The sequence below is a fragment of the Colobus angolensis genome, unplaced genomic scaffold, assembly GCF_000951035.1.
Source record: "Colobus angolensis palliatus isolate OR3802 unplaced genomic scaffold, Cang.pa_1.0 Scaffold79, whole genome shotgun sequence".
In the NCBI taxonomy this organism is placed as follows: Eukaryota; Metazoa; Chordata; class Mammalia; order Primates; family Cercopithecidae; genus Colobus; species Colobus angolensis.
The window spans coordinates 4,974,959-4,990,883 of record NW_012121709.1 but is presented as its reverse complement, the minus strand read 5'-3'; the positions used below and the strand labels follow the sequence as shown (position 1 = coordinate 4,990,883).

General features: G+C 42.0%; 1 protein-coding gene across 1 annotated transcript; it reads left to right on the top strand.

The window, feature by feature from the left end:
* Nucleotides 1-6,346: 6,346 nt before the first annotated feature.
* Nucleotides 6,347-15,251, top strand: LOC105502325 (chromosome unknown open reading frame, human C12orf49). The gene is made up of 4 exons (XM_011928735.1): nucleotides 6,347-6,518; nucleotides 10,596-10,747; nucleotides 11,167-11,280; nucleotides 13,151-15,251. Exons 1-4 carry the CDS (start codon nucleotides 6,347-6,349, stop codon nucleotides 13,232-13,234), a joined length of 522 nt encoding a protein of 173 aa, XP_011784125.1. The 3' UTR covers nucleotides 13,235-15,251.
* Nucleotides 15,252-15,925: the final 674 nt, after the last annotated feature.

Below are 15,925 nucleotides of genomic sequence, written 5' to 3'. Positions count from 1 at the left end.
TCCACCACTGCACTCCAGCCTGGGTGACAGAGCAAGACTCTGTCTCAAAAAAAAAAAAAAAAAAAAAAAGTAGTATATTCACAAACCAGTAGTTTTAAAACATTTTCATCATCATCTTCCCCCTACCCCTCAGTCCTAAGCATTCAGTAATCTACTTTGTTTCTATACTTTTGCCTATTTTAGATATTTCATATAATTGGCATTCTATAATATGTGGTCTTTTTTGACTGGCGTTTGCATTTAGCATAATGTTTTCAAAGTTCATCCATGTCCTAGCATGTATTAGCACTTCATTTTTATGTCCGAATAATATTCCATCGCGTGCATCTGTCACATTTTCTTTATTCATTCTTTGTTGAGAGACATTTGGGTTGTTTCCACCTTTTAGTTATTATGAATAATGCTGTTACAGACCTTCCTTTACACGTTTTCGTGTGGACGTGTTTTCATTTCTCTTGGTATATTCCTAGGAGTGGCATTACTGGGTCAGATGGTAAATCTGTGTTGAACTTTTTGAGGAACTGCACAACTGTTCTCCAAACTGGCTGCACTGTGTGCAGTGAACTTTTAGTAACCTGCAGTTGTCAAATTCTGGTGTAGTATTTAGTGTCAAGTATGGTAGAGTATTATCCATAATTTTCTGCGAAAGTTATTAAAGTAGTCCTCCCTTTTCCCAGCTACACATCTGTGTGAAATAGTTTTTCTTCGTGTGCTCCAACGCAGACAATATATTGTGACAGATTGAATATAGAGGTCGCTTCGGAGATTCAGCTGTCTTCCATTAAGGGAGACATTAAAAAGTTTGCAGAAATATAAAACATTTTAAGGATTTACGTTTTAATTTTCAATATGGTAAGCATCAATAGCCATAACTCACATAAACCCACGTATTGAGGTCCTCAGTAATTTTTAAGATTAGAAAGGGTTCCAGGACCAAAGACTGAGCCCCGCTGTCCTGGGTGCTCCGGCAGAGGCGCTGCTGCGTGCATCTGACTTGGCCGCCCCTGCTCAGCTGGCCTCAGTTTGGGGGGTCTTCCACTCCCTAGCTATGGGCCTTGAGGGAGTTGGGGTTCTTTCTCTGTAAAATGGAGATGGTGAGATGGAATGTACGGGTCCAGGGTGTGTAGCATTGATTGAGAAGAGGCTATGAACACTGTGAAGCTCCTCGTGCCCCTTAGCTCCGCTGCAGTGAGACTGGAAACTCGTGGAGCAGATGCAGCAGCTTTTGCCTGGAGAATAGTTGGTTATCCTCTCTGCTGCTTTGAATTCCTCTTTTCTTTGGTTTTCATGTTAATTAATGCTTAGGGGGATAACTTAAATTGTAGAGTTGGGAGGCAGGAGAAATCAGTGATGATGTTGGGGATGCCATTGAGGGAAGGGTTGGGAATGGTGAATGGTACCAGGTTTCTTGGGTGCATTTATTTAACAGATAACACCAACTGTGTGCCAGGCACTGTTCTGCTGGTTGGCGGAGACAGAGTGGGCAAAGCAGATGACGTCTCTCCCCTCCAAGAGCCTATATTGCGCTAGGGGGTAAGGAGGAGAGATAGTAAATAAGCAAAGTGATTTCAGATAATGATGTATGTTACGAAGGAAACAAAACAAGATGACATGACCTAGTGGCAGAGCGGGCCTAACTATGGAGGCATTTGACCTGAGATTAAACAAGTTCTGATCTTGGGAGTTGGAAGGGTCCTTAGAGTTCCTCTTGTGTAACCAGATGTTCTCATACGTGTTCAAATGAGACTTTCTGAAAGTCTCAGGGCTGTTTGCATAACTCCTTGAAAATACATGAACATGTTCAGCCTTAAAGGAGCTAAGTATAAACTGGTGCCAAGTTAGATACTGTCTAAAGTGAAGTATATATCATATAGTATGAGAGTTGCTAATTTGGTTGGGATTTTTTTGTTTTTCACTGATTACTAAGATATATATATATAAAATATATATTTCAGAGCATTTGTCTCATGTTGCACAGGGTAGAGGAGGGGAACAGTTACCCGTAATCTCACTAACCAAAGGCATCCACTGTTCGTATTTGGGCATGTTTTCTTCCTGCCATTTTTCATACTTTTTGTTTGTATAGTTGAGGCATACCGTTTCTTCACTTAACATATAAGTATTTCCCTATCTTTAAAAGCTGTTTGGAAATATGATTTTTATAACTAAAAATTTCCATTATCAGGCTGCATTTAGCCATTTCCCAAATACTAGACATTTGGAGTACCCTCTGGCCTTTCTCCACCTCCCCTCTTTTTTTGAGGTTCATAAGCAAGTCTCTCCTAATGACAAGAGTGCCTTATGTTTCCGTGCTTTACTGCTTACGTGGGACATTTATCTCACTTGACCTGTGATAACTCCTGAAAATTACACAGCACAGTTAGGAATATACCCCTTCTGAAGTCAGACACAAAGCAACACATTTGTAATCACAGTGTGTTTCTATAGCTCTTTACAATTAGGAAGAAAGCCCTCAGGTACTTTTGGCTCCTGCTCTTCTCTTTGTAACTAGTACACCCCACGTGGACATGTGTCACAGCATCTGCAGTGCTTGATTTGGCACTGATGTGTGGACGTACCCCTTTCTCAGCAGCTCTGAGGCTCTTCGAATACGGAACCGGACTGCGTTCGTCTCTGCATCCTTAGCATTCTGTAAGAACTAGATACCTTTCAATGAATTTCGAATAAAAAACAACAAATATGAAGAAAAGCTTAAAACTGAGACAGCCTGATAGGATAGGTGAAACAGTTCAGGAAAGGTAGAAAGCCCCTATCCTGTGAAGTAGTGCCCTCAGCACCCTTTGCAAGACTGGGCCTTCAAAAAAGCAAATACTGCTAAGTCATTTCTGCCACATGCCTTCACTATCCTTTTGGCAAGGTCTTTAGTATTCATGTTTGAAAACACGTTGAAGTGCTGGGAGAATTGCTTTCCTGTTTACCAGGAATGTCATTATGTGACGGGGGTCCTTCTGGGATGCACTTGACCATGAACTCTTGTTTTCTTTCCAGAGAACAACAGGATAGCGTGGGAGTAATGTTAAGAGCACTTTTAACCTTGTCATAAAATCCAGTTTACTGTACTTTGACCAAGCTCTTAATAGTCTTTATGGCTGTTAATTTATCTAGGGTAGCATTTGCAGCTCAGTTTAGTTTGCACATAGCTTGATGATGCAGTTAACTGATAGGGTCCCAGTAGAGCAGAAGAGTATGAATTTACAGGTAGTTAAGCAGCATGCACCTAAGTGATTTGTCGCATACTCCCAAGGCTCCTGCACTTAGCTCCTCTTCTCGCAGTGACTGAGGAATACAGATGTTGTTTTTGTATAACCCGCCCTGGTCCTGCTAGTACCAGTTCTTTCTTTGCGAAGAAACAAAAGGGAGGGGGCAGAATAGAAATTAAAGCCACCTTGAAAGACGGTAAATTAAAGAAGAAAATCCGGTACCGGTGGAGTTGTGGTCAAATTGTAAACACTGTTATTTAAATGCTGGTACTATTACAGATGGTAGATACAATGTGGGAAATCATTTGGCACTACATAGCGTTTTACTCCAAGTTATTCAAGAGAATTGTTTTAAAAACTCCACATTTTATTGCAATATTATCTGTGCTAACAAAAACCTGGGCCTAATGTTGGTCTATAGAAGATGTGTTTACTAAATGATGGCACATCAACATGATGGATTATTAGATAGGCTTGAAAATGTGATTATCAGGATAATGTAGGGACTTGGAAATGTTTTACTATCCAATTAGTGTCAAGAAGAGCTGAATACAAAACATGCTAATTTGTATAAATGTTGAGGTCAAAAGCTAGAAGCTAATATGCAAAAACAAGTAGAATTTATTTAAGTTGATGGGATTATGGACAATTTTTGCCTTTAATGTTGGTAATCGTGTTTTTTAAATAATTTTTTTGAATAATTGTAGATATACAGAAAAGTTCTAAGTATAATAGAAAGTTCCTACAGAATCTTTACTTAATTTCCTTCTGTTGTTAATAATCCTGTTTTTAATGTTGTTATCACTTTATTTTAAATTAAAAAGAATATTCCCAAGATGATTAAAGATAATTGTAATAACCACATGTGTCCCTCCCATGTTAATAGTCTGTAGTGTAGTAGTTCCCCCTTGTCTGTTCTGAGACCCTCAGTGGAAGCCTGAAACTGCGGCTAGTACCAAACCCTCTCCATACTGTTTTTCGACCTGGTAACTGAGTGACTACTAAGTGACTAACATGGATATGCTGGATGAAGGAATGATGCACAGCCTGGGTGGGACGGAATGGGATGGCGTGAGGTTACACCATGCTACTTAGAACGGTGGTCAATTTAAAACTTAGGAACTGTTTACTTCTGCAGTTTTTCATTTAATATTTTTGGACCACAGTTAACTGTGAGTAACTGTTAAACTTCAGAAAGTAAAACCATGGGTAAGGGAGACTACTGTATATCTTTCCATACCATTATCTGAGCTCTTACGAACCTATATGTGCTTATTATCGTAATTAGTATCATAATATGTGTGATAGGCACATTATTCTGCAACTTGCTTTTTCCCTTAATAATACACTATAGTCATGCCCTGGTCTGCAATCCTGTCTTTGTATTGAAATCATCTAGATACTTTAAAAATACTGATTCCTAGGTCTCCACAGATTTTTCCTGCCCATAGGTGGGCTTAGGAATCAGAATTTGTTTTTATGCTGCCTTCGTTAATCTAATGTGCAAAAGTCAGGTTGTAGAACTGCAACTCTAGTTAAATAGCTATCAGTCGTATCTAAGTTTGGTTGTAACAGTATTGTTATACCGGTGTTCATTCAGTCATTTCTGTTATTGGGGTTTCAGGGGTTTTGTTTGTTTGTTTGTTTTTGAGACGAAGTTTTGCTCGTCACCCAGGCTGGAGTGCAATGGTGTGATCTTGGCTCACCGCAGCCTTTACCTTCTGGGTTCATGCAATTCTCCTACCACCATGCCCGGCTAATTTTTGTATTTTTAGTAGAGATGGGATTTCACCATGTTGGCCAGGCTGGTCTCAAACTCCTGACCTTAGGTGATCCACCGGCCTTGGCCTCTCAAAGTGTTGGGATTACAGGCATGAGCTACCACGCCTGGCAGGTTTCAGGTTTTTTATACCATTGCAATGATCATGTTGTAAACATCCCTGTATTTCCCTATACATTGGTGTTTTCCATAGGATAGACCTGAGTTTCCTGGGCCACAGTGTATGTAGATGTATATTTTTAAAATACCAATAGATCTTCCCAGATTACTTTCCTAGATAAATTTTAGTAACTATAAAGATCTTTACCATTTTTTAAGTACATAAGCTTCTTCATCAAATTTTCAAGATTAGTCCCTTTTGCTTAAAAAGTGACACATAACAGGTTATTTTTAAAGGTAAAAGCCGCAGAACTCCGTTAGAATAGTGAATGTTTCAAGTACATTAAAGAGCCTTTGGGAGGGAGTCTTATCATTGCTTTGTTATCCAGGAATCCACTGAAGCATTCAGAAGAGGCTCTCTCTCTCAAGCTTGGCTTGTTTTCTAGCAGTTACGCAGCTTCCTCCTTAGGTTTTTTTTTTTTTTTTAAACAGTATAGAAAATATTATAACAGTATAGAAAAGGTAGTTTTGAAAGCTGACTCCTACTGGACATAGCTTCTTCAAGGCCAGAAGAGGTGATCTTAAACTCTTGACTCCAGGGCAACTCTTCGAATTGCTTATATGGGTAGAGGGCTGGCTGACCCGGGCATGTCCGGCAGAGGATTACCTACTCAGTGGTCCTTCACAGAAGAAATTCGCAAGTTGACATGCTTCATTTTGCTCCTAAAATCAAACTCCTAATTCACATTTTCCCAAACGTCTTCCACCAAAGTACCTGTAACTGCAAATGAAAGGGACTTTGTGCTCTAGATGTCTGAGATGAGAGTCACAAAAGTTTCTTCTGCTCTTTAAAAAGTGCATTCACATTTTAAGTTCTGTTCCACAATGTATTTGTTTTAATATGAAAAATATTTTAAATTACTTAATTACTTGCCATCAGAAAGAAAAAGTCCAAAACTTTTCCTCTCTAATTTTTTCATAAAATGAACACTTTTATACACATTTATAATGTGCATGTCATCCAGAAGGCACGCATGTAAGTATGCCAGTTTTGAAGCATAGCGCTAGCTTATTACTTTTTCCTACAGGTTTATTTTATGTCTTTGGCTCAGGCTTTGCTTGTACCAGGAGAGTGCAGATTCCTGTAGTGTAAGCCTTTTATAGTATTTCTGTCCTCTTACTGTAGCTTCTATGAAAAATTGGTGAAATTGTAAGAAAGGATACTGGATACTTAACCTTCTCACTTATGGTTTCTTTGCAGGAGGAGAGGGCAGTGAGAGATAGGAATCTCCTCCAGGTTCATGACCATAATCAGCCCATCCCGTGGAAAGTGCAGTTTAACTTGGGCAATAGCAGTCGTCCGAGCAATCAGTGCCGCAACTCCATTCAAGGGAAGCACCTCATCACGGATGAACTCGGTGAGGCTGGCTTCCCTTCCTCTCCAGGCGAGCAGGAGCGTAGACTGGTTGGGCCATTCATAGGGTTTTTGTTTTACTAGGGATTCCTCTGCAACACATTTCCCCTCCTCGCTCATTTGCAAAATTCCCCAGGTTTTTGTCTTCTATACCCTGCTCATCATTCAAGGTTCCCTTCAGCATCAGAGAAGCTTGTTTTGATAACTCTAACTCTTAAAAGTTCCTTCTGCCTACAACTTACAGCATGAGCACTATGTCATGCATTAGTCCCCAGGCCACTTCTGACAATCTCTCCCCAGCCTCACTATTTCCCCATCTTGCCAATCTTTTTTTCTCATCTTGATGGTGAACTCTATAGGATAAGAGCTCAGTTTTCCTTTGTGGTGACCTGAGTAAAATTCACATTGTGTTGACACTCAAGAAGTGTACTTGTTCACTGACCAGATAATTTCAAAGTAATTATAAACACATTCAAAAAGTTTGACTCTTAACAGTAGAATGTAAATCTATTTGATAAGGTTTTCTCACTTCCTTGTAAGCTGTCAGAAGACTTGTGCCTGGGCGAGGTGGTGGACTAGACACCTGCTAAGTTCCTCCCACTTAAAGATTGTTGAGTCTTCCCAAACAGTGAGACTCCTGCTAGTGCTTAGCATGCACTCATGGAGCCTTCCTATGTGCTGGGCACTGGGCTATCGCCTTTAATTTTCACAACAGTCCTATGAGGCGGATACTACTATCCTCATATTATAGGCGAAGACATAGCACCAAAAGGTTAAGGAACTGGCCCAACATTGCCAGACTTTCATAAACCATAAACGTGATACCATTATCACGTCAAAAAAAGTAACAATTTCTCCTAATGTCAAATATCCAACAGTATGTAAAGTTCCCTGATTGTTTTACAGATTTTCTTTTCTACTGGTGGTTTGCAAATAACATGTTTTTTTTTCAAGAGCAAATTCTGCCCTGTTTCAAAAAGTCTCAGAACAAATGGATTATGAACGTGACAGTATAGAAATTGCTATAGGTAACGTGTTAGAATCTTCATATACATAATGAATCTGAACTAAACGAAGACACCTGCTGTCTTGAAAATGAAAGCCGGCCGGGCGCGGTGGCTCAAGCCTGTAATCCCAGCACTTTGGGAGGCCGAGACGGGTGGATCACGAGGTCAGGAGATCGAGACCATCCTGAGCTACACGATGAAACCCCGTCTCTACTAATAAAAAAATACAAAAACTAGCCGGGCGAGATGGCGGGCGCCTGTAGTCCCAGCTACTCGGGAGGCTGAGGCAGGAGAATGGCGTGAACCCGGGAGGCGGAGCTTGCAGTGAGCTGAGATCGCGCCACTGCACTCCAGCCTGGGCGACAGAGCTAGACTCCGTTTCCAAAAAAAAAAAAAGAAAATGAAAGCCACAGGCCGGTGTGGTGGCTCACACCTGTAATCCCAGCACTTTGGGAGGCCAAGACAGGAGGAGCACTCAAGCCCAGGAGGTTCAAGACCAGCAAGGGCAGCATAACAAAACTGTCTCTATAAAAAATAAAAAATTAGCTGGACGTGGTGGCACACTGCAAATGGCACACCTCAGCCTCCCAAGTCCCAGCTACTCGGGTGGCTGAGGTGGGAAGATCATCTGAGCCTGGGGAGGTCAAGGCTGCAGTGAGCTGTGATTACACCACGGCACTGCAGCCTGGGTGACAGAGTGAGGCCATGTCTAAAAAAAAAATTAAGAAAAAAACACAGTGCATTATTGCTTAAAAAAGCGGGGGTTGCATTCCTTTGCAAAATAAGAACACTTTAAAAAGATCTGAAAGTCTCCAAACCAGAGATGAGATTATTTGAAAATAAAGAAAGGAGCTGGAAGAAAACTGCCCACCTCAGGTTAGAGTGTTTTGTACCAGAATGCATTCCCAACTCAGCAGTGATGCCAGTGACAAGCCATGTTTTTAAGATCACATTGAAAAAGCAAATCATACTGAAAATAATGTGGGTTTTGTTTTTTAATAAGCAGAGTGAAGTTTAGCAAAAGGAAGTGACTTCCACAAGATGACATAGTCAGTAGGCAGACATTGACTTGGAGTTCAGAGCTTCTTACAGGATGTGTGACATTCAGTGAGAACACATGAAATCTTACACGCTCACTCTAATGTTTTAGCACTGGGTTGTGAGCACAGTTTGTCATCTTTTATCTTAGCTAGTGAAAGAATATTCTTTTGATTAATTTAGGTGAGACAGACTCTTGGACTCCTTGAGTCCATAAATGAAGGAATCAATCAATCAATAAAAATCCAAGAGCTACAGGTTTTATTTTTCTCCATGAATATGGGTGAAGTAAGTAGTTTAGTAAAGAAAGCACGTAAGAACTTATGCCTCTTAGCAAACAGATGCTGCTGTGAATATTGCCAGGGTAACACATTATTAAATAAGATCATTTGCATTTACAAACTTTTCATAGGCTGGAAGTTAATTTTCAAGGCAATAGCAACACAGTATGAGGTTGTGATCTTACAGGACTCCTTGTTAGAGATAACATTTGAGTGAGTAGATGTCTGATGCAAGATGATAATTCTTGATGAGCTTGCTTTCACCAAGCTAGAAAGAGCTGCATTTCAAGGCTGAATACTGTAAGTTGGCAGTGAGGGGAGAAAAAGGATGCCTGAGATGCTGACACTTACAAGATGAAAAGTAAAGGGCAGAAAGAGATTTTCAACTGGCAGAGTTTAAGTCACATTATATAGAGTTGCTGTATGTTTATTATTTTGAGTAGAATTTTGAGGAAAATGCTAACTAACTTATTTACATTTTGTGTTGGTTTCTAGTCCCTGTAAAGAAAATGAGTAAAATTAGGAAGAATCCCAAGAAACATTTACTATAGCATTAGAATCATCCTCTCTTAATTTAGAAGACAGAATAGCATAAACAACAACTACAACAAAAGGCACCGATTCCCAAGTATCCGGAACCTGGTTCTCTATAGGCCTCATTTGCTCAAGTCTTAAGTGAGGGCCCGTTTAGTTTCTTCATTACCATTGTTCTACTGGTGCCTCCTGCTTTTGAACAGACTTTGTTTTCTAAAGTAGTTTCTGAAAACAACCTTATATATACTTCAGCAAGCCTCCCTGTCTGAGGATGAAGAAGCTGGGCGTTTTGAATGCAGCGATGTGGGAGCAGCTGCTCTGCACCTGTGGGCCTGAACGTGCACCTGGGAGCTCATGTGTGCACCTGGGAGTTTCCTCAGGGCCATTGGTGGCCCTTATGGACTTATCCATACATTTTTCTGTCCCATTCCCAGAAGGATGTAGAGAAATGTCTGTTTAGCAGCTCTGAACAATACATTAGCTTTTGTAAGGAGATTTTTTTTTCTCTAAAGTTGGGCATGAATGGGCTGGGTTGGAGGGGGCATGTGTATATAGATGATGGGATTTATAAAAAGTTGCAGGGGGGGGATTAGGAGGTTTTTTTCTTTCTTGAGTATTAGACAACTGCATTCCCGAAGGCCGAGGGGTGATTGAGTCCCTGGCGTGTACACGTACACATCAGTTTGTAAGAGTTAGATGTGAATATTTCTATTTTTATAATCCTCCAAATAACTCAGTAAGCAGCGAGCGTCTGAAAGATATTTGTAAAGAGTGCTTTGTTTGTTCAATCTAGAAGGATCTCACTTTTGTGAATCAGTGCCTTGGTTTTTTTTCTGTTTTAAACTTTTTGTTCAGAAAAGAAGGACATTTTTCTTCAGGCACAGATGAGATGTTGGCTTGCATAGGTTAGAACAGGAGAACGTAGCTATAGCTTGACCTGGTGATGAAATCAAACATGTGCCAGCAGACTAAACAGTAGGTGTAGGTAGGTTCCGACGTGTAGCCTGGCGATAACGGGACTGCCTGCTTCCTGTCAATGACTGTATGGGGAAAGCAAGTCTGACTCTCATTATGTCCAGTTTCCAGCTCTTCGGTGCTTACGCTGATGCCCCAGACTCCAGCTTCTGTCTCTGTGTACTTTCACTGCTGCTTCATGGTCATCCCTGGTAGGGAGGTGGCAAGGCTGCTGGTTTTATGCTAAGGTTGGTCTCTGACTTTCAGGCTACGTTTGTGAGAGGAAGGATTTGCTGGTAAATGGCTGCTGTAACGTCAACGTCCCTAGCACGAAGCAGTACTGCTGTGATGGCTGCTGGCCCAACGGCTGCTGCAGCGCCTATGAGTACTGTGTCTCCTGCTGCCTGCAGCCCAACAAGGTATGGGGAGTCGCTCCTGGTTCTGTGACTCCTTTTTTCTTTTGGCCTTTGTTTTATGATGAGCATTAGGCTCTTCATGTGAGGTTCTTCTGAAAATAAAACTGAGGAACTTTGTAGATGTCAGAAATTGCTGCACAATAGCTTTTATCTAACGTGAAAGGAGGTGGTTCCCAGTTGCTTGAATGGTTCTTTTGCAGAATGGACCATTGTATTGCTAATCACATATCTAATGAATAAGATACCCAGGGTGCTTTGGCATGCACGTGTATGCACGCGTGTGTCCCTTCCCCTCCCTTCTTTTCTCCTTTTCTTTCCCCCTAGTCCCTGTATCAGCATTCTCTTAGTTTAGGAGAGATAGCCAAGGTCACCTTCTGCTGGCTTAGGTAATTTATTACAGGCACTAACTTTTGTTTCCATAGCAACTTCTCCTGGAGCGCTTCCTCAACCGGGCAGCTGTGGCATTCCAGAACCTCTTCATGGCAGTCGAAGATCACTTTGAGTTGTGCCTGGCCAAATGCAGGACCTCATCCCAGGTCAGAAGCTGTGATGTCTCTAGCTGTGGGATGGCAGCTGATGGGTTAGAAGGAAACTAGAAAATGCACACTGAGATCCTTTTGGTGGGGTGGTAATGGAGAAGAGAAGAGACTCAAATGAAGCTATGTCACGCTTTGTTTGGTGTGATGATAGTATTTAAAATGTCAATGTGAGATGTATACAAGTTAGGGGAGGTGAAGCATTTTTATTAAATCAAGGTCTAATTAACTTGCATCTCTTCTATGTGGTTGGTACATTTGCTCCTTAAGTGGAAGCTTAAAATTATTTTTAAGTCTGGTGGAGTCCTAATATTCCAGCTCCTAAGAGAAGGTCCTCCTCCCTGTCTTTGAAATACGACTAAGGTTTTCCAGTAACCACTTGTTTAGAGTAAGTAGCAATTTGTTCTGGGATGGAGTCGTTGTTTATTTTAGGATTCAAGGGGATGAGGCAGGTGAGTGTTTAAAAATACATGAATAAATCTGTAGGCTGTCAGGCTCTCAATACATATTAGCGTGCTGTCATTAAATGCTTCGCTCTTTGGGCGTTAAATATAATTGCACCTGCTGCCGAAAGCGTCTGAAAGTCTTTTGCCTTTTCATCACTGTCTCCTCGGCTCTCAGCTATTGTGGTTGGGCAGTTGTCGTAGCTCTCTTTGTAAAATCACCAGACATGTTTATTATACAAGCACACTTCTTCTGGCTTCTATTCATGGTGTCTCTAAGATTTTACTGGCTTCGTCTGAGATAATGGACTCATTTGTCATTCTCCAAAGCTCTTGTACCCTTTGCCAGATTTCTGTAGTCCACCTTTTGATTTTATGCCCCTTCTCATGTCTCTGGTTTGTTCTGCGAGCATTCAGTATCATTGGGTAAATGTTTCAGGGATTATAATGAGCATTTGAAAACATTAAGAAATTCCTGATGGTCTTGTTTTGCTTGAAGAGCTTTCCACTTGAATGAGCTTTAAAGGAAATGAGGAGGAAGGCTGAACACATGACTCATTTTGATTCAGATTCTCTCTCATTCTGAGAAACGCTAGAAGAGGCGAAGTATTTTCTTTCCTTCACTGATAAAACCCAGGAATTATTTCCAGTCTTCATTGAAGCTACTATACTTTCGGACTTGGTCTTTTTACCATAAGAAGATTTCCCAATTGCCATTTGATTTGTTTTGATAAAAGTATCCCAAGAAAGAGAAGATTTGGCTATATGTCTGTTAAATTGGACGAATATTTACAAGTTTGTTGCTTAGCATTGGTCTTGGACTAATTAATGAATTCTAGACTAGCCAAAAACTCAAGTTGCTTGTATGAAAACAAATTGCTGAAAAATTAGCCATCAGGAATGATTGTCTGCTTTAAATCACACTTCCAATTTGCTTAGCCAAATGAGGCTTGCATGGTATTGTAGGAATTGGCTCATGCACCAAATTTTTAGGTACATAAACTTTATGAAAGCGATTTAAAGTGCATCTCCTTAGCGTCTCCGCAGCGTGCCTTACCGGGAACTGAATGAAGCACAGGATCAGGTGCAGAACGCCCATCGGATCTTAGACTTTTCCGAGTAATTGGAGAAAAAGTAGTTGTCTTGAGTCACCAGGTCACGGTGAAGTTACCCACTGGTGTACACAAAAAGAAACAGTCCCACAGTGATGTTATGTCCGTGTTCATGCTCTGCATTGGCATTCTGGGTTGAGCGTTCTTCTTTGTTCCAGAAAGTGCCTTGGAGCCTTTAGTGACATTTGGAGATGGACTCGGCCAGCCTCCTGCAGGGAGAGTCTGACAGTCCCGATCCACTCTCACTCTTCCTAGAGGGAGGTGTGTGAGGCTGTGCTCACTCTCACCGCGCTCTTATCTTCCTTTTGCCAACAGAGCGTGCAGCATGAGAACACCTACCGGGACCCCATAGCAAAGTATTGCTATGGAGAAAGCCCGCCCGAGCTCTTCCCGGCATGACGGGCGCAGCGGACTTGCTCCAGCCTGGGTGAGGAGGCTCCGCCGAAGAACTCGCCTCCTGGGGCCCAGCTTCAGCCATCGGGCCAGGCTGCGGGAAGAAGACAAAGGCAGCGTGAGGAAACCTTGGCTTTGACCACTTCTTGTGTTGTCATCGTTGGCTTCGCTCACCACCCAGGCTTACCAGATGGAACTCTTCTGTAAAGCAGCTTGGACCCTCCAGCCAGTCCCATTCGGGAAAGATGAAACTGGAGGCCCGGCTCGCGGTTTTGCTGGAGTTCTTGGATGACTCAGCCCTGGGACCTGCACAGGAACCTGTGACTTGTGTTTGTCGGGGGCCGGTGTCACTTCCCGTTTTGATCCAGGCCCTTTCACTGTAAAATTATTTATTGGATTCCTTTAGAGTAATGGGAAAATTCTAATGTTTTATGTAGGAAAATGCCTTGCCATTCTAGTTGAATATGTTCAAGGAAATTATTTTTGTTGTTGTTCTGTGTTCTCGAGTTTCAGGAGTTAAATCATTCTTCCTCCCAGGTAAAACATTTTCTCTTTTAGGACGTGGATATTCTCTCTAGGCAGTTATTTTTGTTTGTATTTCGACAGTATCGAGCATAGGCCCTGAACATGACCTGTTAGCCATATCCTGACGTGTAAAATGATCTGAAAACTCAGACGCTCTTCCATTCTAATCTAACTGCAGGATTTCTAGCAGTGGGCGCTGTGTGCCTGCCCTCAGGTTCTTTTCCAGTGGCAGTTGAATGTGCTCATATACCCTATGGAGAGCACTGTTTTAGCAGAAATCTAATTTCTCTTCCTGGAGGAATTTGTTCTCATTTCTTTTGCCACTTAAAATTAACTGTGGGCTACTCAGCCAGGGTTCAGTGGGAGCCTCAGGAAGGTCAGAGGCAACCTCCTCCCCTATTCTGTCAATAGAAACCCAATGTTGAGGCAGTTCCTAAACACGCACCTCGCAGCTTGCTGTTTGTGTTTATTCTTTATTGACTTCAGCTTTGGGGATGTAACAGGTACAAATGTTTGGTTTCCCTATGATTTATAAAGAAGAAGAAGAAGCCCAACTTTCTCTCAGAGCACTGCAAGAGAAGAGTCTTACACCTGCCCTCAGTGGGAGATGAGAATGGTCATTATGACTTAGAGAATGCTACACATGTAGGTTGCTGGTGTGTCCTGAATCCAGGCATGAAACACGCCCCATTTTTCCTACTGTAACGCAGACTCTCCGGCTCGAGGTCTAGAATATGTGATCCTAAGATGAAGATATGCCCTTCGAATAGTACTGCTCTTTGGTTTCAGGAGTCACATGAACACACAACTCTCCTATATTCCTTCACGAACCTCAGGATTGAGCAAGGTCTTTGTAATTTTTTTGGTTCATATTATTGACCTGGGAGCAAGGTGCTAATTCTGTGGTCAGTAGTCAACGTTTTTTTCAGTGGAGCTTTTTCTTTGGGCCATGTTTGCCTTCCAGTACATTCCTGCAGTATGTAGTGGTGATTTTCCTTAATTTCCTCCTGCTACCTCTTATACTCATCTCCCAAAGTTACTTGCCTCCCTTAAGTAAATTTTCCTAGAGGGTAAGCTGGTCAGGCAATTTTAAAAACATTAGATCCTAAGAAATCTATTCCGTTGGCATTGGACTTACCCGATTCCATGTGTTTGCAGCAGGACTACATCGAACTCTGATGTGATGGATCGTGGCATGTCTGCATGTCTCATCCATTTATTGTTTTTGGTAACTCAGTTTGGAATTTCAGTGTCGGTCTTCCCCCAGTTGACACTGGTGTCAGCCTCTCCTTTGAGCTTATTTTAACTCTTGAGCAACATAACGTAGATTTAATGTGAACAGTTTATACCAAAGGGCAGTCTGTTGCCTATTTACGGATCCTCTCTGACTTTGTACTTGAAGAGCGCATTTTACATTTCCAGTGCTTTCACAAACAGGAACTCCAACCTTACGATGGAGACTTAAGCTTGCTTGTATTTCCACTTTGTGGATGAGGAAATATGAGAGGTGAAGTGACTTCCTGGGTCCCCACTGAGATTTAGTGACAGATGCCAAACAAGAACTTCATCTCTGACTCTAGATCTAGTCCTCTTCTCAGTCTCTTGCCAGCTCCAGCCCTGACACGGTAGGCGTCTCCCCTGAGAGCAGATGTATTTCAATTGTCCAGGCCAAAAGAGGGGCGAGGCGGCCTAAACACCCAAATTAGGTGGAGGATCCAAAGGTCATTTTCATTTGGCTGTGGGATATGTTTTTTGTACTTCAGTCAGCTAGGGGTGTGCTCACTGTTTTTGGAAATTCACAGTGCTTGAGCCTCCATAATGAAGCCGGGCTGCAGAGCACCTGGCACGTGCTCCAGGCTCCCAGCTCCCAGCCTAGGACCCCTGCCTGCCCTCCACTCTGGTTTGTTTGTGGTTCCCTCGACCTGGGGTTTCTAGAATCAGGGACTTTGTCTAAGTTTTGTTTGCCTAGAGCCCAACAAAGTGTGTGATACACGTTGGGAGTTTAGAAGATCACAAAAGGGATGAAAACATCTTCAGAAAAAATTTTATCAGTGGGGCGCGATGGCTCACACCTGTAAATCCCAGCACTTTGGGAGGCCAAGGCGGGTGGCAGGAGTTCAGACCAGCCTGACTGATACGGTGAAATCCCATCTCTACTAAAAATACAAAAAT

Excerpts from the sequence above, each read along its gene's own strand:
- LOC105502325 (XM_011928735.1), top strand. The coding sequence starts at position 6,347 with ATGGTTTCTTTGCAGGAGGAGAGGGCAGTGAGAGATAGGAATCTCCTC. Across the intron at positions 6,519-10,595 it reads CCTCATCACGGATGAACTCG|GCTACGTTTGTGAGAGGAAG; the intron begins GTGAGGCTGGCT and ends TCTGACTTTCAG. Across the intron at positions 11,281-13,150 it reads AATGCAGGACCTCATCCCAG|AGCGTGCAGCATGAGAACAC; the intron begins GTCAGAAGCTGT and ends TTTTGCCAACAG.